Source organism: Ascidiella aspersa, chromosome 1 (genome assembly GCF_963924565.1).
Source record: "Ascidiella aspersa chromosome 1, kaAscAspe10.2, whole genome shotgun sequence".
Taxonomy (NCBI): Eukaryota; Metazoa; Chordata; class Ascidiacea; order Phlebobranchia; family Ascidiidae; genus Ascidiella; species Ascidiella aspersa.
Window position 1 is genome coordinate 19,973,330 of NC_139447.1, and position 21,182 is coordinate 19,994,511.

Here is a 21,182-nt window from a genome sequence, read left to right on the forward strand (position 1 = left end):
AACCACAGCTTGTAATTTAGCTGACTTGTTACACAGCTCGGCGCAGATGTTGCGCCAATCGTGACATAATAACACCCGGTAAAAACGATCTTCGTTTAGTATTGCACGTGGTGAAAGGCTTGCTTGTAATTTAGAATTGAGCGCTAGTTCCGTTCATGGAACTTGAAAACTGCGCTGCTGATAGTCGAATTATGTATGATTCTACCACAATTAAACACACATATTTTAAGGTCTTGGTTTGTTTTTTTGCCTAAAGTTAACGATTGCACACTGTAGTTTCGCAGCTGACGCCTGACAGGATTGTCGACGACGCACGTGGTCGCTATTGCTGGACGTATTTGGCTGTTTCTGTTTTTTTTCTATCTCTTCTTGCAATCACCATTCCATGACGTCATACTGTCACTGTTTTAATGACGTCATTATTCATTAACATCAGGCGGAAAAGGGGGAATTCCCTAAGTTGAAATTTCAGGACCCTTTTTTGATTTTCTGGTTACGCCCCTGATTGCCCCCCCTGGAAAATTTTCTGCGGGCGCCCCTGCCACAGCATTGAAACAATCATTAAAGCAAAGCACAATACTTGGGGTGTGGGTTAGTGTTTGGTGGAGGGCGGATCAAGTAATATTGTAAATATTTAACAATATTGCTTAACCTTAACCTACTTAAACTCGAACGCTAACCCGCACCCTAACCCAAATAATGTTCGCTGTGGTAGGATTCTAGACCGCTGCTAAATATGACTAGCCTGAACTTAAATCAGAGTTGAAGCCATGCCAATCTGTTCAGCACTATTTTAGGCGATCGCAGGCAAAAAATGTGGCTAATCCTGTACCAATCAGAAGCTGTTTAAGGCACAAACGAAACTACGACCTCCAATGTTCAAACTTCATTGTGTCTTCATATGCATCACAGTGTGACAGACGACAAACAAATCCGCCATTTTCCCACTCATTGGTTTAAATCTCTTTAAGTAGAGCCAACAAGCCTGTTTCTATGCACCTTTCTCAGGCAGATTAGATTAAGGTTCAAGCCGGCTTGAAAAGTAATCCGTTCCAGCGTCGTAATTACATGGCGCGAAATTCAATCCAGCTTGAGTGTACAAACTGCACTGATATGCATTATTACGTAATATTCCAGTAAACCTCTGACGCACAACCAATTTTTCGGCTTAGGCTACTCCTTGCGGTAGCAATTTATTGCTGCTTGTTCGTTTTTATTAACCTAAAATTGAAAATAACACAAGAATTACTAGAGTTAGGTTTGCTGATTAAGTACGTTTTTGACTGTATTGTGCTTCAGTTTACCTGGCACACAGAATGTAAGTGCAGGAAAGTTAAGCTTGTTTTTGCTGGCCAACGCTATATACAAGGCAAAGTGGACAAAAGAAGGTGATAAGATGTACCAAACATTAATGAAAACTGTATTTGGCACTGGCCTAGCACAGCGTTGAGACAATTATTAAAGCGAAGTACAATATTTGGGTGAGGGTGGGCCAACTATTACTATTTAAACCTACCCAAACCCGCATCCTAACCCAAATAATGTTATATTTTGGCCTCTGTCACAAATTAGTATCTGATTCTTACGAATGTATGTAATTATCTTTCCTTCTGCACCAAAGGGAACACACAATATACCTAAAAAACAACAATACATAAAGCCCAAAAAACTATAAAACCATAGTATTAAGACAAACGACATAATAAAGCCAAATACGCAGTAATATCCAGTACAGCATACGATCAAAATCGTCTGACTAAGACCTAAATCTGTCGGAATAACGCCTAAATTCATCAGAATTAGTTCTAAATTCATCGGAATAAGGCCTAAATTCAACGGAATAAGGCCTAAATTCAACGGAATAAGGCCTAAATTCTTTGGAATAAGTTCTAAATTCATCGGAATAAGGCCTAAATTCAACGGAATAAGGCCTAAATTCATCGGAATAAGTTCTAATTTCATCGGAATAAGACCTAAGTTCATCGGAATAAGGCCTAAATTCATCGAAAGAAGGCCTAAATGGCCAGAATAACGCCCGAACCTGTAAGTAGAGGGTATGGGACGATCGGGGGCCATCGGTCTGGCATCGGCCGTTTTGGTGACTACGTTTGGACGCCCTAGTCTGACCGGCGCCGTCAGGGCGCCGCTGTTTCGGCACCGGATTTTTTGTCCTGTTTGGGGTTATTGGTGGGTAATGGGTGGGGTTAGAAAATGGGTTAGTGTTGAAACTTTTAGGGGAGTTAGTGATGTACTTAGGGGTGGGGTTTGGGGTTAGTTAAAGTGCTGTTTAGGCCTGATTTTGACCTTTTAGGTCTTATTCCGACGGATTTAGGACTTATTACAATTTAGACGGTACTAATACCATAGGTATTAGTCCTATTTTGGTCTTATTCCGAATTGTGTTTTATTCTGACGTTGGTGTTGTTCTTATCTTGGTCTTATGGCTGGAGTCCGCACCAAACTCGTTGTTTTGTTTACGGCTAGCCGTTCGTGTTAAGTCATAATTCCCCAAAAGTGGCGTGATTTTGTTAAAGCAGGTCATTCTACATTAAACAATTCCGGCCGTCGTCGAAACGAACAGATTAAGCGGCGAACGGATTGAAAACAACTTCTTTCGACCGATTAAGAAACGACGGAACTTAATTCATTCCAGTAGAGCCAATTAAAAAGTTTCACAATAGGGGTATTCTCATATTTGATGATTTTTAACTGCTAAAATTTGGGCTGGGGGCGTTGAGCAGTACGAAATCATAACCCAATTTCAATATTTTTTGTTCAATCCTAGTTTTAAGGTCCGTACTATGGGAAAAAATCCGATTAGCTAAACTTTTCAAAAATTCGCAGAACTAAACAACCCTAGCGCACAAGAGCAAAAAATGTAGCTAACGCGAACGGAGGTTAACCGGCGCTCTTTCACTACTGTACGTAAAAATTAATAAAAAAAATTTTTTCTTCAAATGCTGCATACCACAACGCATATTGTTTGGGTTAGGGTGCGGGTTAGCGTTTGGTTGAGGGTGGGTCAAGTTATTATTAATAGTAAACATAATATTACTTGACCCACCCTCACCCAAACGCTAACCCTAACCCAATCAATATGCGTTGTGGTAAGCGGTATTATTATTATTTTTTTTTGCATAACTTTTCACGTACAATAGTGAAAGAGCGCCAGTTAACCTTACACAGCCATCAGATGGGTGATCTGTTGTGTCGCTAGAGCAGGATGTTCCACATCATTTTTCGTGGCCGGCAACCACCGTTGAACCATTGTAATGCATACCTTTAAGGGTTTAATCAAAGGAATATAAGTGACCAGCGAACAGCAAGCATATTCGAATTGTTTGGTTATGATTGTATTTCCGGTTACACCATTAAATAAACCAGTTTACTATCGCTCATCAAGTTGGGATCCAGGGGGTGTCAAGAACGCCTAATTTTTGGTGTTTGGTAAACAGGTTTGAAAGTCGTAGTACGTCCTATATGGAACTTTTTTAAAATGGCTGATTTGCGAATTTATAAGTTATAGTTGCGTTGTTTTCCGTCATTTTAATATGAACAAAACATAAAAAGTATGACCATATATAAATTACTATTTTTGCAACTTGAAAGTAAATAAACGATAAAATATATCGCGCTTCTGGAAAGTATTGTTTTACAGGTTTTAACTGCGACTAAAGGCTACTGCCCTGACCGTTTCCATGTAGCAATTTCAGCAAAATTTGTCTACTTAAAAACATTCTACCCTTATAAAATACGTTACTTGTTGATGATGCTTTGTGTCGTCATCTTTAAACATTTCATGCCCCGACCAAACGAAAATCATTGGTGTGCCCCTGGCACGCATAGCACTTTATGTGGCCCGCAAAGTATATTCAAGACATATTGTGGCCCGTGATGCTGTCAACCTTGGACCACCCTACGCTAGAGGATCTGCCTCTGACTTTATATTGATGTGAGCGTACTAAAAGAAAGTTAAGAATTTTTTTTTTAAAGTTCAAGCCCTTTTCGCACAAAATTTCTGCTTGTGCATAAAATGTTGGGCACCTGCGCACATGGTAAAAATAATAGAGAGAAAACTCTACTTTGCCCTCAAAAACAATCTGAAAACCATATGAACACATGTTAACTTAAACATTTTATTTTATTTATGTAAGGTTTAAAAAAATATTGTTTTCATTTTAGTTTATCCAATTTTTGTACTAAATGTCTGTAAAATCAACTGCCGGACAGTTCTCTCATCCAGATGGGAAATTTGGTGGCATTCAAATTCAAGATTTTGATAAGGTGGTGTAATTAAATAAACTTTTATCAAGAAAATTTGAATTTATATACATTTTGTTTCTACTTAATGATATGCAGGAAGGTGGCTTCTGGATTAAGATGTTTAACACAACATGTTTCTGATCTGGGCAAGCCAAACCAGACTTCTAAGTCGTTTACTCTTGCCTTTGAGCTCAGTGGCATATCTTTGGGTTTGGGTGTCTTCCCCTACTTTTTTTGTAAGTCCTAATAAGTGATTTCATATTAAATCACCCAATACAAAATGTAGTACATGTGATGCATCCATAAAAGCTTTGTACAAGTTGGCCTATACAGGATTTTCATGCAAGCAAGGCCAGGCTAGAAAAACCACCAGCCTGTGGGGAGGTTCGAACTTATGACCTACTGAGGATCAACAGCTCATATCAGTGCCGGATAAACTAAGTGGGGGGCTTGCAGCAAATTGATTTGATGTACAGATAATTACCGAAAAGTAATTGAATATTTTATAGACTAGACGAAATGCCCGACGCTGCTTAGGTTAAATAGAATATTTACCAGTTATTTTAAGTGGTTAAAAATCAATTGCATCTACAATAACCACAATAGTGTACGAAGTCTACCTGGATTTTATCTGGTTAAACAAAATGAAACAATCCACCATACTGTGAGCTCTTTATCACTATTGCACATTACGTTGTAACATTTTAAACTGTTAGCCTCATGTTATAGCCCATGATTAAGGAAGGGTGTCCGCCCCCACCCCCCCCCCCCCCCCCCCTTTCGTGAGTGATATTATCGTTATTTGTACGTTTTTGTCAGGGTTTTACTCACCGTCCTAAGCGGGAATGGTTTTAATGTAATTAGGTCACGCATCTTGAGCTAATGTGAAACCAAAATCAAACGCAAAACTCCGTTTTTCGTCTCCTGTTTGGTCAACCATGAACGCAGGATACTTTTTTCTTTGGCCTTTTGTTATTCTTTCATGTTGGCTGATTAACAAGGGTGTTTATTCGACAAATGACAACGCAAAGTAAAGTCGTCTTACTTATCGTTAAAAACTTTTCATTACTACAAGGAAAACTCCCACCCAGAATCTGTCTAACGTGACTGATTAGTGATTATACAGTGCATCTGGAACTGAACGTCCACTGTCTACATCCTCCTTATTGCGTCTTCAATTTAGGACAATCGTTCTTATTGTCGTAATCCCACACTTGAATCATCTTCTGCGCCTCTGATGATGCAAACTTAGCGAATTTTTCTTCAAAAGTCTCTAGGGATCCTGCTAAAGGGGAACACAACGCTGAAGCAATGTTGAGATTTTGCTGCTGTGCTTTAAGAGAAGCTTGAGAATGCTATTCCAAAAAACACTTTAGATTCAAGTTTTGAGCAACTCCATTTTCATGAGGAGACCATTTGCCTGCTGTCGATATTTTGCCTTTTGCCCATGGTCATTCGCAAGGTTCTCCAGTGCCTCCTTTCTAAACGCTCCTGAAAGCACCACCTGGTGTGTTGAAGCAGCAAAGAATATATGGATATTTTCAAGGTCAATGAACTGAACTGTTTCTGGGCACGATTGTGCAGCGCATACACCAACTAAATTCAGCATATGATCTAAACATGGAACATATTGGGCTACAGCACAATTTTTTTTGAGAAGTGCTTGTACTCTGTTATATTTCGTGCTCATGTTGGATGCATTGTCATAACTTTCTCCACGGCAATCAACAATATTAATAGATAGATGGATATTTTATTTGCACGTTAATGGTTTTGACAAAACACAAAAATGCAAAGAAACAAAGAAATTAATTTGCAGGATGGCGAAAGACCCCAAGGTGACCAGGTCAGCCACCCTTTAAAACACGATAGACTGTTTACTGCTGAAAAAACTGTAGAAAGACCAAAAAGAAAACAGAAGATCAAAAGAGCACAGCAATAATTATGACACGTTTAATTTAACAAAACAAGGAGAGAGAATCAACATGAATCGAATTTTGCTTTGTTGCATAGGATTTTTTCACATGCGGAGTTTGTCATGACAACACACGTGTTCACATTGATGTTTTAAGATGTTTTATTAAGAAGTCATATTTTCTAAAGGAAACAAAGTTTCTGTATGCTAGTTGTTTGGCCGTGTTGGGTATGAGTTTCCATAGATTTACTGCAAAGAATTTTGAGCTATTTCCTGCATCAGTTTTAATTTGGGGATGGAAGTAGTTTTTCGATTTGTGTTGCCTTGTGTTATCACCGTAGATGTTGAAAGTTTGACAAACATATGAATTAAAAACTAAGGGTAAGAGTTGTTTTTCAAATTTAGACATAAACTTGAAAATTTCTAATTCTACCAAGTCGTGAATTTGGAATATGGTGAGTCCATTGTAAATAGGTTGAGTGAAGTTGGTAACAATTCTTACTGCTTTGTTTAAAAGTGCTTTGATGTGATTAAGGTTTGTGGTATAGGTGCGGCCCCAACTGTTAACTTTTCTGTATTGTTTTCTCCTGGAAATAAAACTAATTAGCTGTTTCAATGGTCCACCCCTAAAGCCATAATTTTGTAATTTGTGTTCCAGAATTTGATGGTTTATTGCGTCAAAAGCTTTTGATAGCTGTTAAGTCCATAAATATGGTGCAGTGATATTCTTGTTTATCAACACTGTGTAAAATTATTTCATAAAAGTTGACTATGAGGAGATCTGTGAAATGTGTTTGGCGTAGCCCAAATTGGCACCTGATTACTGTGTGTTTTTTTTTCAGAAAACTAAACATTAGTTGCAGTAGAATTTTTTCAAATAGTTAAAATTTTTTTTTTTTTGTGTGAAATAATATAGTCGAAAATCAGAACATTTATTAGAGTTTGTTATCTTGGGTATTGGTGTTATTTGACCTATTTTTAAGCATTGAGGAAAGTAAAATGAAACAATACAGTCATTGTATAGAACAGTTAAGTATGGTGTTATAACTTCCGTTGCCATTTTTATACACCGTACTAGAATAATTATAAAGGGGACAAATATTGTGTTTAGCCCCGACGTTTCGATAACCTATACAGGTGATCTTCTTCAGGGCAAAATACTAGTAACCCGTACTGGAAATTGTTGCGGGCCCTCTGATGTTTTATTATCATGTAGCTTTATCTGTATTTTTACGTCAAGTTCTGTTCTAGGTGCAAAGAAAAAGGAGTTTGAGCAGGTATGTTTAAAAAATTACTAAAATGTTGTTGTGTTAGTTCAATATTGTCTGCCAAAGTTTGCTCAATGGTTGAAAAGTGTTTGTTCATTTGTCTCCTATTTCCTTTCAGTCTGTGATTAGCTTTCAATCTTGTGTAAAGTTGTTTATACTAGTTTTATGTGTTTTGTTGTTGATAATTATTTTTTTATGGTTGACCAAGATTGGATTGAAGATTTACTTTCTTGTAAGTAGTGTTGTTTTGCTATTTGTTTAATTTTAGTTAATTTTTTGCTATACATTTTGTATTTATCAATTTTATTTACATTTTTGCATTTTTAGCACTCTCGAAATAATTTAGTTTTGTTTTAACTGATATAAGTAGTGCTTTAGTTATCCAGGGTTTTTGTAAGCTTTTTTTCTCTTCTGGAAAATGGTCTTAATGGAGAATGTTCATTTAGAGTACATGTGAATATATTAATGAATGATATGAACTTTTCAAGGTCTTGTTTAGTTCTGCCTTAAAATTTTTCGCATGTGCCACTTTGACTGAATAAATAGTGGTGTTTGATTTATTTGTGGACTTTGATGTGTACTTTCATTAGAATAAGAAGGTGATCATTAGGGCGCTTATTTTTTGACTTGCCAAAAAAAGTCAAAAAAGGAATTTATGCATTAGGTTAAAATTTTTCAAAATTAGTTGCACCTAAATCGTTTATAAAATAAAAATAAAAACTATAGTCAACTTTTTGAAATCGTCGTTCAGTTAAAATTTTATCAAAAAAAAAGTTTTGTGTTACTAATTTATCGCATTAGGTTCAGCTCGAACTTCGTTTTTGCATCATATAGTTTTTATCTCTAATTGGGGCAAATGTATTGATCTTTTTTGCTTTTTTTTTGCATTCATTTTCTGTAGTTTTTTTTGTGATGTATTTCAACTGTTTACACAACATTCTAAAATAACTAGTGTTTTGTTTTTCATAGGAATTTTTATAGTTGTTGTAAGCATTTTCATGAGTTTTGCATAAACCTAAAAAAATAACTAATTTGTGTTCGACTGATAGTCAGTAAAACATCAAAGACGTGTGGTTGACACCGCCAAGGCACTAATGCAATACTTCAAAAAACTATATACTGTTTAAATCAATGTTTTTGTAATAGTTCGAAACTTTGTTAAAAAAATATATTTTTAGGTCAAAATTTCAAATTTTAAGGTCAAAATTTCTCATATTTCAGGTGAAAAAATAATGGCCCAAGCGATCAGGTACTCCAACCCTAAGGATTGCTGGCTCTACTTGGTGTAATGTGTTTGTGTAAAAGTGATTGAGTATAGATGGCTTACTGTGTGAACTATATCTGGTCGGTTTGTTTATTGTAGATGCGTCCAACCCGTTCAGCCTCCGAAGTGGTCCGTTGAACTTTCCGCATTTCATGTTCATTCTCACTAGTAAATATGATGACAATTTTTTTCTCACCAAAAAAAATCAAGTGGTAAAACAACAGATGCTTAGATCTTTATGTGCGCAAAAAATCATTAGAACACAAGCAGCTGCAGCGGGCAGAAAATAAATGACATAATAATGGTTATTCGTAAGACAATTTATATATACATTTTAAGCATATTTTAAACAAAAGCAATAAGACGAAGTATGCATCTAGCACTATTCCATCTTAGATATCTCCCCTCAAGGAACATTTTAGTAAATTTACTGTGATATTTGCCTTTGATTGATATTTAGTATGGCAAATAAAAGACTGGAAACTGAGTATTTCAGGAGAGGTGGAGTGACCGAAGAGTACCTTTTTGTGCAAGTCAATCTGCTTAATATGCAACAAATCAGTTTCTGGATTAAAGGAGTATTATAACATTAAAAGGCACTACATGACTACTCATGCACCAACGTATGACAAATTTAAAGATCACTATAGAACAGAAGAAGTTGCCAATTTGAAAAGTAAACTTGTTGGACAACAAACAGTTTTTTTTTCAATATTTCCATTCAACAAGAATCTGTTGTTGCAGCTAGTTATTTTGTGGCCGGAAAGATTGCGAAAAAATGCAAGCCATTTTCCGATGGAGAATTTGTCAAAGAATGTTTACTACGGGGTGCTGATACCATGAGCATGACAAGAAAGAACAATTTGAAAAATTAGGTCTTTCTAGGCAAACCATTGCGCGACGAGTCGGAGAGTTAGGGACTTCCATAAAATAGAGCCATCAAAAAGCTGAAGATTTTATATTTTATTCCTTGGCGATTGATGAAAGCACATACATCAAAGATGCCGCTCAGTTAGCCATATTTGTGCGTGGGGTTGACCAACATTTCAATGTTACAAAAGAATTAGCTTCCATTGTCCCCCTGAAAGGGACCACCAAAAGCAGTGACTTACTGGAAGCTGTTATGATAACTTTGAAGGGTCTGAAATTAGCCCGCATCTATGTGTGGAAATCGACATGGGTTAGTCAAGTTATTACAAAAAGGCCTAAGTCAAAGACAATGTTAAGATTTTCTACACAGCATAGAAGCAGATTTTGAAGACATTCCTTACTACTACGAAGTATGTTGGCTTAGTCGTTGCAATGTTTTAAGAGCGATATTTTAGGCTGAAGGAAGAAATACAACAATTTATGGAAAGAACTCTTTGTCATCTGAGTTTAAGGATGCAAATTTTGTATGCCATTTAACTTTTCTTGTTGATATATCGTCCCACTTTATTGAACTTAATTGACGTCTTTAAAGAGGGGGACAGTTAAGCAATTGCATGGATCATGTGAAAGCTTTTCTAGTAAAATTATCTCTGTGGGAAAAACAGATGAACAACAAAACCTTACCCACTTTCCTACTTTGTTTAGCTGTAAGGTTCAAGATACTAAGAAGTATGCAAAACTCACTTCGGAACTGATAATAGAATTCGGAAACAGATTTTGTGACTTCAAAAAGAATGCGTCAAGTTTTAAAGTTTTTTAGTGTCCTTATCCTACCAGACCAGATGATGTACCGGAATCAATGCAAATGGAGTTAATTGACTTTCAGTGTGAATCCAGCTTAAATGATAAATTTAATCATAGCTCTTTGATAATTTTTTACAAGAATTATGTCTCTCGAGAAAAGTACCCATTTTTTGTACAAGCATGCAATGTTTATGTTATCACTTTTTTCAAGCACATATTTGTGTGAACATGTTTTTTCCAGAATAAAGTGCACTAAATCTCCTGCGACTGATATCTGATAGTCACCTGTGAACAAGTTTTCTCCAGAATAAATTGCACTAAATCTCCTGCGAGGTCACTGATATCTGATAGTCACCTGAAGGATTCTCTGCGAATTCCCACAACTTCATTTGAGCCAAATATCAAGTCTTGTTTGTAATAAGCAATTCCAAGTTTCGCGTTAATGTTTTGTTTTAAAATAAATCATGATTTTTGAAGCTGTTTTCTGTAATAGATTATTATTATTATTGTAACTTTATTGAATTGTGGCCTGCAAAAAATTTTGGAAATCAAATTTTGCCCTAAACACAAACGGTTGGACACCTATGGTTTATTGCAAAGTTGCATCTTGTGCTATGCTGTGTGTTCCATTAATGTAGTTTTTTCAATTTTTGGACTATATAATTATCCTACGTTAATTTTTCCACATATATAATATGTGTAATTTAATTGTTGAAGTTGGACTAAACATTTTACCATAGATATTTCATAGTCTTAAAAATTATTTTTTAGGTGACGGTAGATTACCCCAACTATAATAGTTTTTGGTTACCTGTATAATTGGCTTCCAGCCAAAGGTCTTCACATGGATTGACAGTATTTACATGCAAGTCGCTTCTTATGTTATATATGGATATATTGGTCTTTAATGTATACAGACACCCGCCGTAGCATTTGTCATGCGATATTACTCTATATTGTCTAGTTTGCTGTCACTATGCATGTGACCGGCGTTGACTGAGGTGAGACCAGGCGCCAAGCCAAATGCTTTGAGCTTCAAAATTCATTATACTTGATACAAATTACGGACTAGCGCCCTAAATCACCGCGCTATTTTATTGTATGTACTGAGATTTGTGAATATATACTCACCAAGCAATATCAATTGAGTGAAGTGACCCATCTAGAGTTCAAGAAGTGGTTAAGGACAGGTTATTTAGCAGCCTGTTTTCTGGAGTCAGGCTTAACAAAGACGTGCAAAAGACCATAGGCGGCCGTTGGATCTCGCCTTAAGAGCCTGCGCCTACTTACCCGTAACAGCAGCTACCATCGCTAAATCTGCTAACCGCAGTATATCTTTTTATGTAATAATTACTTAATTACCGCTCTAGATGTTAAGTGGAAGCACAATGTACGTTTTTTTCTGTGACTTTATTACTGAACTGGTTAATCGTGAACCTTTGAAAATAATTATGTCGATTGCAATCAAAAAAAAGTTGGCCACACTTAATGTAAGACACAAAATACTGGGTTAAACAGCTCTTAAAGCGTTTACATTGAATGCATTTGTTGTACCATCAGAGTGATAAAACTCATATCCATCTATGTCAACATCAAATAGTGCTATTAAAATAAAAGTGGGTCGTATTTACGGATGTTCAAAGTAGAATCCCAAGGTATTCTAGAATAATAGGTTTCGAATCTAGAATAACGAAATCCTTTTTTCTGGGTAGCTCAAGATATTTGGTTTTGTTGTCTATTGTCGATCGTCACATATTTCGTAGGTGTGCCGCAGAATATTTTAAGCTCTGATGGTGTGCCGCAAGTGGAAAAAGGTTGCGGAGCACTGGGTTATAAACTACTTTTCAATAAAATAGTTCAGAATTTTCACTGACAAGGCCTGGAAGATGTATGTGAACCATCCTGATTTTTCTGTGAACCTTGTGCCGTTTTTGCAGTTTTTTTAACTAAAAATTTCCCTTTTATTCAATCAGCATTCTATATTAAAATTTAATTTTCGACAGATAACATTTATTTTGTGTACTTCTACACCAATTTGAAGTGACAGCATCTTTATAAAGCACCTGTGAACACTACCTACAAGGCATCCAACTAAAAACAAAATTCTTTCAAAACAGATTCTATCCATTTGTAATACGGTTGTTTTTATCGTTATAAGTATATTTTTATTATTGTTTAGCCTTATTACTCTGGTTGATGTTTAAGATGAAAGTGATCCTGTGTCATTTCACAAATATATTAAACAGTATCATGCCAGATAGCTTTTGGTTGAATAATTAGGCATTCAATATTTAAACTAAAGAACTGACTTTTATTATCTTGACAATGAAACCATTACTTTGTGGAGCAGCTTCAGGACATCAAAAAAGTTTATTAGTTTACATTTCATAAGAACTACAGTGAATCTCATTTTAATTCAAAAGAAGGGAAATTTTCCAGGTTTTTCCAGATAAATTTTCCAGGTTTTACAATTTTTGACACTTCTAAGGTTGTTGTGTATTTTTTTAATGGAAGTCATTTGTTGAAACCTTTGTCTTTTTAGTTTGGTGTTCCGCTAAACCAGTGGTTTCCAACCTGTCTGTCCTGTCCACCCTTTAAGTCAATATTCAAATCTAATAACCCCTACAAATTTAGTTTGCTAAAATATTATTCACATTAATATTTTAATGTACCGATAATTCTTAGAACAGAAATTAAACTCTTGATCGCAAGCTCTATGGCCTCAAATATTCATCTTTGTACTATATATCATGAACTTTAATCAAAAATATTTTATTTAAAGAATATATTCAAAATATACGAGGCAATGCATTTAACAGTCAGTGTGAAGCTTGTGATTGCTTTTGTCTCGGACAACTCATAAATGCATGGAAGAGTATTGGATAGAGCAAATACTCAGTGAATATCATTCTCCACTTTCAATCTGTTTCTCTGTCTTGTTTTCATTTGCAAAGGAGTTGAAAAATCTGATTCACATAAATAAGTGGAGACAAACTGGAGGATACTTTGAATAGCTTTCTCTGCCAATTTGTAATAGGAATTACACATCCGTAGCCAAAATTCAGTGTTTGATTTTTCCCTGAAATTTTTTCTAAAAATTTAACCTCCAATTTATCAGGAACTTTTTCCACCAAAAATGTAAATGGATTTCGTATAAAATCAAGCTCACCATCATCCATTTCAGAAAAATATAGAATGAATTCTGATTCCAATGCATTTAGATGGTGCAAAATCAAATATTTTTCCAAATCTGGAAGAACTTGTTCTTTGCTATCAACAACCAGAACTGGTGATAATTTTTGAAACAATGCAACATTGTTCACTTTTCACTTCCAATTATTTAGCTCGCTGGTGAAAGCTTCCAAAGCGTATTAAGTTGTATTATTTTGGTGTTTTTATCCTGCATCTTCGAATTCAATTGATCAAACATATCAACCAAACAAGCAAGACATCTAATCCATCTATCATCATTCAACAATGAATCAAATTATGATTTGATTCAAAGCTTGTTTCTGAGTTAAACACTGACTAGCTAACATTTCCTCTTGAAAGCTATCGAGTATTTGTTTGAAAAAGAAGTATGTGATGGCCGGCATCCATGTCAGTGAACAGATGCTTAAATATTTGGTAGTTAGGGGCAGTGGTGGAATTCAAATTTTTTGTCAGCCGGTTCTATCACAAAAGTCATATATTTCAGCCGGTTCTGTTAGAAAAAGTCATATTTTCCGTAAAATAATTAAAATAGTTGCAATAACAGAATGCAACCTCAGGCAGCGAATGTTGGGAACTGCGAACCGGCTGAATCCCATCACTGCTAACAGCCACATTAAAAAGAAGCAGTGGTCTCATGACTTGTACTTATGACGCAACAATTAAATTTTCAGACAAAGAATCACAAAAGGAAAATTGCTACAATTATAAAAATTAACACAATGTATGACTGTTACGGGCGACCTTGACCATTGCACATTTTGAAAAAAAAACACGTGAGCTACTTGGATGTCATAAATTAATGTATGGAATAAGATAAAGAAATCCATTGACAGTAGCCAGTAATGCTAACCGGTTTGCTGATCTCATATTTCGCGAGACTGTTCTATAGAACCTGTGCGAACCGGCTAAATCCCACCACTGGTTAGGGGACCGTCTTATAACAAAGTTAACCATTTTATTATTTGATGAAAAACTTCCTGTAATGCAGCAGGAAGCGTTTTAGAAACCAGAACATGATATGTTATGATTTTATTTTTTGGAACATCCAAAAAAAAAACAGAAATTGACAAAATCAAAATGTTTTGCAATATTTGACATTCCCTGGAGAAAGAGAAAGACTAAGGTTCATTGAGTCAGTTGTCTCCATAACAATGAATCATACAGTGCATGCCTTTACATTTAGACTTTGGCTTTTAACATGAGCTTGAAATCCTGGTTTAATTCCTAACATAGCTGGAGCTCTGTCTGTGCAACACCCACATCTGTTTTTCCATAAAAGATCTTTGGATTTAAAGAAAGAAGAAACTTTTTCAAATATGTCAACAGCTTTCGTAGTTGTTTCGTAACATAAATAAAAGAGAAGCTCCTCTTTGAATTCGTTTGAATTGGAAATAGACATACTTTACAAATACCATTAATTGGGGAACACGATGCCACATCAGTAGATTCATCCAGTTGAATAGAAAAAAAATAAGCCAAATGCAACAGACTTTTGTATAATTTGATCTTCTATATCAGCGTGGTCCAACTGCAGGCCCTCGGACCAAAGTTGGCCCGCGAGTTTTGATTTTTTGGCCAGCAAACTGATAGTCAGCTTTGCTTCAATCTAGCAATATCACTTCAATTTTTGTTTCTTTGTTATTGTAATTGACAAAAAATCATCCTTTGTGATGCAGTACAATACCACTTTGTTCAAAAATATCTCTTGGTTTTTAGTTCCTCGCCTTGTTATAGGACCTAGCCTTAAACTTACCATTTTTGCAAAATCTAAGGGCCAAGGTGAATTTGCAAAATTTTAGTGTTGAAATTATTTCATAACTACCGTAGCTGAACAAAGGTGTACATTTCATAAAGTTAGTATATATGTCATAGGCTATGTATAATTTGCCAACAATGAGCCTAAGAATGGCAATTTAAAAACATTGGCCCGCAAGGTAATAAAAAATTGTTTTTGGCCCGCGATAAAAAGAAGTTTGACCACGATTTTCTATATCTAAGGCCATGTCTTGTATCCTTCTCTGGGCTGTAACGGCAACAACTTTTTTCTTATCTTTATTTTCAAGCCCAAGTTAAACTATTTTTAAGCACAAGGTTTTATCAAATGTTCACCAAGGGCTTATTTTTTACTAACGTGATCTGTTATGCAGTCAAATAATGTACTGCAAAGAATACAAAGTTACTATTGACTTAACGAATTCTTGACAATTACACTGCGCATAACTGCATAACCTCGCTGAATATTGGCCTAAAGTTGACCTTAAGTAACCCTATAGTTCATTTTGTGGACGGCCAGCACGTTTTACAACGTAATGTTACTTTTGCCACTTAACGCATTTAGGGAAATTGCGAACTCCACACCAGACATTACTCCTTGATCGCTCGCCCAATAACGCTTGATTGACACTTAATTATTAGACGAACGTTAACGCAAGACACGGTAATTGGTCGCCCGAAAAAACGCTGACACTCCACTACCAGGTTACATTTAAAGCAAGCACTGCAAATTGGTCGCCGCAGCGAGAGGCCAACTTACCACACGCGTTTGTGCAATTAGGCGCAACAATCCGCGGTAAAACATTAAATTTTATTGGTTCCAATTACTCGAAATAAACGGCAGAATTGGATTCGAATTCCATCTGGATTCGAATCCAAGGATTCAATATTCTACTTTGAACATCCCTACTTTTTATGCCTCGCTATTTCTAAAGCAACATAGTAAGATGCTTCAACTGCATTTGTGTTTACTTCATAGTATGTCCCAATAGAACCTAGTCTCATCTTTTTCAAAGAACAAGCATGACGCTCAAAAAAGCTTCTACTTTTATCCTTACGTTGTGAGTTAGCATGTTGTAAATGCTGTTTTAACTTTGTTGGTTTCCAAGAATCATTTGACAGAACTCTAAGTATTCTGAAAGTCTCTCTGTCGTAATAATACAATAATCCCACTTAATAATAACTCTTTTACTTCACACTCAAACCGAAACTTCTTGCTACTAATAATGACTAATAATAACCTAGCAGAACACAATAAATCACAATACACTGATCTTCCTACACACTACACAGGCCCTCTTACATCGACCGCTCTCTTCTGAATTCTTCTCTATATAGCAATTGCCATGCGGGCTTTTAACTGCCTGCATAACTTTCCAGAAAATATTGAAAAATTTAGCATCATCTAAATCACATGATAGCACACAAACAAAATGGCGTCACAATCAGCTCAATCAAGTGACCTAGACTTGCACAATAATTTTTATACAAGTGCAAAGCTCTTGTCTTTTTTTTCTTTTCTAGAAATTTCTTCGTACATCCACTTTCTGCATTGCTGCCTAAATCTATACAAGAACTTTATTTTTCTCAGGTCATCTCATATATGACAAATGCAGCAACAACATATATGCAGACAACCAGTAAGCGATTAATATTTTGACCCAAATTCCCTAGTGGGAATTTTAATGCTTAAAATTTTGTGACTGGAGAAGCTTGAAAAACACTGGTTTCGCCTAGGAGATTATGTTTGTTAAAAATCTGTAGGCTGTTTTGGAAATATTTAAAGAATTGATTTTATGTTTTATACCTGTTTTTGTAAACAGTCTTAACATCATTTGATACAAAAGCAAGAGTCTTTCTTTTAGATTTTATTGTCTGCGGGAGATTACTTACTTCCGAAGTGACATGGGTGAAATAGAAATGTTGTTTCACTTGACATTTGTGCACTTTGGGAACATCAGTTTATTGTCAAACCTTATATGTGTACAACTGAAATGAAAAAGAAAAACCGAAGTAATATATCCGGGCCTTCTCAGCATGTTAAAAATGAATAAAGTTATTAGAAACGTAAGAAAATTTACTTTTTATGGGCTTTATTATTTCTACTGTGTCTAAGAAATCCAAACTCCTTCAGGAGCATGTACATGCGACACATCGGCGAATAGAATAGTTTGTTCCGTTATGTAGAAAGATTTTGCAATAGAAGTTCCTGTTTACACAATATAAAAAAAATGTTTAACTCATTATACTAAAAAATCAACAAATTGGTAAAACCTACATTAATGTCTCTGTTAGGCATATCTAAGTTGTGTTTTATGCGCTAAAGTGGTTAGCCCCAGCGCAAATTTGTTTTGGTTAACTTGAAGGAAAGGTTAAAAACACCATTTAGTCTACCTCCTTCCTCTCCTACTATAAAAGCTCTCCTATCACAAACAAGATGGTACCTGTTTGGAGAATTTGAAATAGCTGTTTGATGTCAACTTTGTGAAACAAATTCTGTATGAAGAGCACAACTAGGCTAGGTTCACCATTTTTAGGACAATTCAGCTAGGTTTTTAACTTTGCAAGCAAGTAGTCAAAGTACCTGAATGGCACATCTTTTATTTTAAACTTTTGGACAAGATATGTTTTTGAGACCCCACAGCCACGGCCACAGCTACATTAGTTGTTAGGAACCCATTTATATTTGTATTGATTTTTATATTTCTTCAAGACTGAAGTTAATTAAGTCATTTTACGCAAAATCTATTTCTATCTTAAAACTACTAAGCCGACTGAATTTTCTAAAGACTAATTGTTTTCCTGCATAATTTTATAAACATTTAGTTTGCTACAAACACAAAGTGTTTAATTTATCTGAAACTTAGTACCAACATATTCTTCTTTAAAAACTATTCATTGAATAAAATGTTGTTGGTTTTTTGTTTCTATTGTTGTTATTGTATGAAATTTGTTGTTGTTTAATAACATTTGAAACAAAAAATAAAAGTTTTAGGCTTCTGAGATAAATTTCATGACAAACTATTTTTATTATTTATTTCTAGTCGTACATACCTAGTTACATTTATATTCTGTTTTTGTTAAAACATTACAATTCTACAAACAAATTAGCAGGTATATAACTAAATATTTTATATGAAAAATTGTTTACAGGGAACTATGTCAAGAATTGCACAAACTGGAAAACGTGATGTTGTAAAAGTGGCCATTGAAGCACCTGGGTCGTCACCACAGTTGTATGAAATCAATCTGGTATGTTGCATGTATCTCAATTGTATTTACATGTAATTCATTGTATTCACAAAAAAACATTATGTTATTTTGCACTTATGCACATGTTGCAATTTATATTTTTACACTTTGCTAATATAGTAGACTGGAATGTAACTTGTGTTACATCTTAAATAGTAATTTTAGAAAATAACCAAAACCTCTAGTTCAGAGGTTTTCAACCTATGGGCCATGGAAGTCATGTCATTATGAACACATAAGAGTCCAACAGATAAATGACAAAAACCTCGACCTAATGCTATGTTTGTAACATCATTTCTTTTTACAATGGCAATCGCCTTGCTTTCGTATTATTCTTTGTTACGTTTATTGTTTTGTTTGCGGGCAGTTATTTTGCCTGGTTTATGACAGTGCTGCGCAACCGGTGTGCCGCGACGTTCCCGTAGGCCTACTTGTGTTTCAGGGTACTTTTCAATCAGTTGTATTGCAAGTATTTTGACCTTATGCAATATTTCAGGTGTAAATTTATCAACTTCAATAATAATTAAAACTTTTTTGAAACCTATGTTACCTTCTATCGTCATAAATCGAATACTGACTTAACCACCAGGAACTACCAGGAGTATAAAAATAGAACAATTGTTTTCAAATTTTACACCAACGTGGAAAGGGAGATTTACTGTGCACTCGAAACCCAAAAAATATCATTGTAAAAATATTATTGGCATTTTATAATTAGTCTTGGGAGTTGTTTCGAAAAATATCTGAAGTTGCAAAATATAAAGCACCAATGTCTGGTTTCACTTTCCAAATGCTATCAAAAGCCCTCTGTTTTCCGTCAGCTGTTGCAAGGAAGTACAGTTTTTAGGACTCTAAATGGTTTCAGAAATTTTCAGAAAGTCTGTAAAACTGCAAAATTAGAAGATAAAGGAATGTAATGCGTAAAATTTCCGGCGCCTTTGCGCTTTTTATTATAAACTGTTCCTTTTTATATTGGCTGCTCATGATATTTACTGCCCCGCTTTATATATTAAGCTACTCGCCTGGGCGGTTCCAAGCCACTTCATTAAGTATAGGGCGACGTAACACATTTGAAATAATGTACAAGCTTTATTAAATTATTGTGTTGTTGAAACTTGATGTTTTTCATTAAACGTTAAATGGGCCACCGCCATTTTTTTACTAATTTAGTGGGCCATGAGCAAACAAAGGTTAAAAACCCCTGCTCTAGTTAAAGCTGCAAGTGAGTTGTTAATTCGGGTATTAAATAACTTAAATATTTAATAAGAATAAATTCGGTATTTAATAAGTAATAAGAGTTTATATGAAAGACCACAACACTTCACCCAATGTACAAATTTATTAGATGCAAGAGTTGAATATTACCACACCACAAACAATTGTTATACTTGGACACAATTACTTACAAACAATGGAATGACATAGCATATTGCACCTAACGTCTTATTCGCTAAATCCACAAGGCCCACCCCAAACAGGCGACCAATCGCCCATTAATATACACTATGAGTAACTTTTTCTCACGCGACCCACCACTCCTGCCCAAGGCATTGCCGGAACCCTCGGCATGCCTTAACAATCACGAAAGTAGATTAAAGAAGGAAAAAATACCCGGAAAGTCTACAGGGTGGGACGTTTCGTGGAAAGTCTACGCGGAAAGTCTAAGGTCTATGTGGTGGGTTGCTTCAGGGAAAGTCTAAGGTCTACATGGTTGGCTGTTTCGTGGAAAGTCTACGTGGTGGGCCATTTCTTGGAAAGTCTACACAGAAAGTCTAAGGTCTACAACAAATTGAACAAGCAAACAGCGCACAAAGCTGACCTTTAGCCATTTTAGAAAGTTGTCTATTTAAATGAGAAAAGAGAACACGAAAAACATTACATCATGCTATATGTCCCGAGATGCAAAAACCTTCAAAAGCCCTAAAGGCGCGATTTAATATTGAATGTTAGTACCTACAGTCGGCATAATTAGCAATTGGTGATAATGTTGTAGTGTTAATTAAACACATAACAACTTAAATTTTAATTTTGGTATTTGATTTGGTGGAAGTGTTAAACATGATATTCTCTGACAAGTTTTAAAAATGTAAAAAAACTGTTTTAATTAAAACAACACATTGTTGTTTGAAGTGCTGCATTGGTGTCTTGGCATCGTCAACCACACGTTTTTGATGTTTTAATGACTTCGGTTGAGCACAAATCAGGTATTTTTTCGGGTTTATAAAAAACTTATGAAATACTTAGTTGATATTTTAGCCATTTTAAAAAGACAAACAACTATAAAAATGCCAAAACAATCTGGTGCTAAAACAGCGGCGCCCAGTGTCTATGTTCAAGCATAGTGTCAACACCAAAATGGTTGATGTCCTCTCCCCCTTCAGTTTTGGAAGTATTTTATTCATTTATGCCTTTTTAGAACAATTTCAGATTTTATTCTGCCATAATGATATTACTGCGTGGTTGGCTTTTTTATGTTGTTGGTTTACATACTATGATGACATAGATTTCACTGGCCAACAAAACATTTTTTTATCGTACCAAAACGCTTCAAGCTTTTTTT

At 35.3% G+C, this 21,182-nt stretch overlaps 1 protein-coding gene across 1 annotated transcript in view; it reads left to right on the top strand.

Annotated features, from left to right (window-relative positions):
* The first annotated feature begins 4,154 nt into the window (after window positions 1-4,154).
* The window catches only part of LOC146168206 (engulfment and cell motility protein 1-like), a 78,724-nt gene continuing 61,696 nt past the window's right edge, over window positions 4,155-21,182 (top strand). Inside the window, exons 1-2 of the mRNA XM_083388957.1 lie at window positions 4,155-4,284; window positions 18,524-18,622. Coding sequence (XP_083245083.1) covers window positions 4,204-4,284; window positions 18,524-18,622 — 180 coding nt within the window. The 5' untranslated portion in view covers window positions 4,155-4,203. The remainder of the gene's footprint in view (window positions 4,285-18,523; window positions 18,623-21,182) is intronic.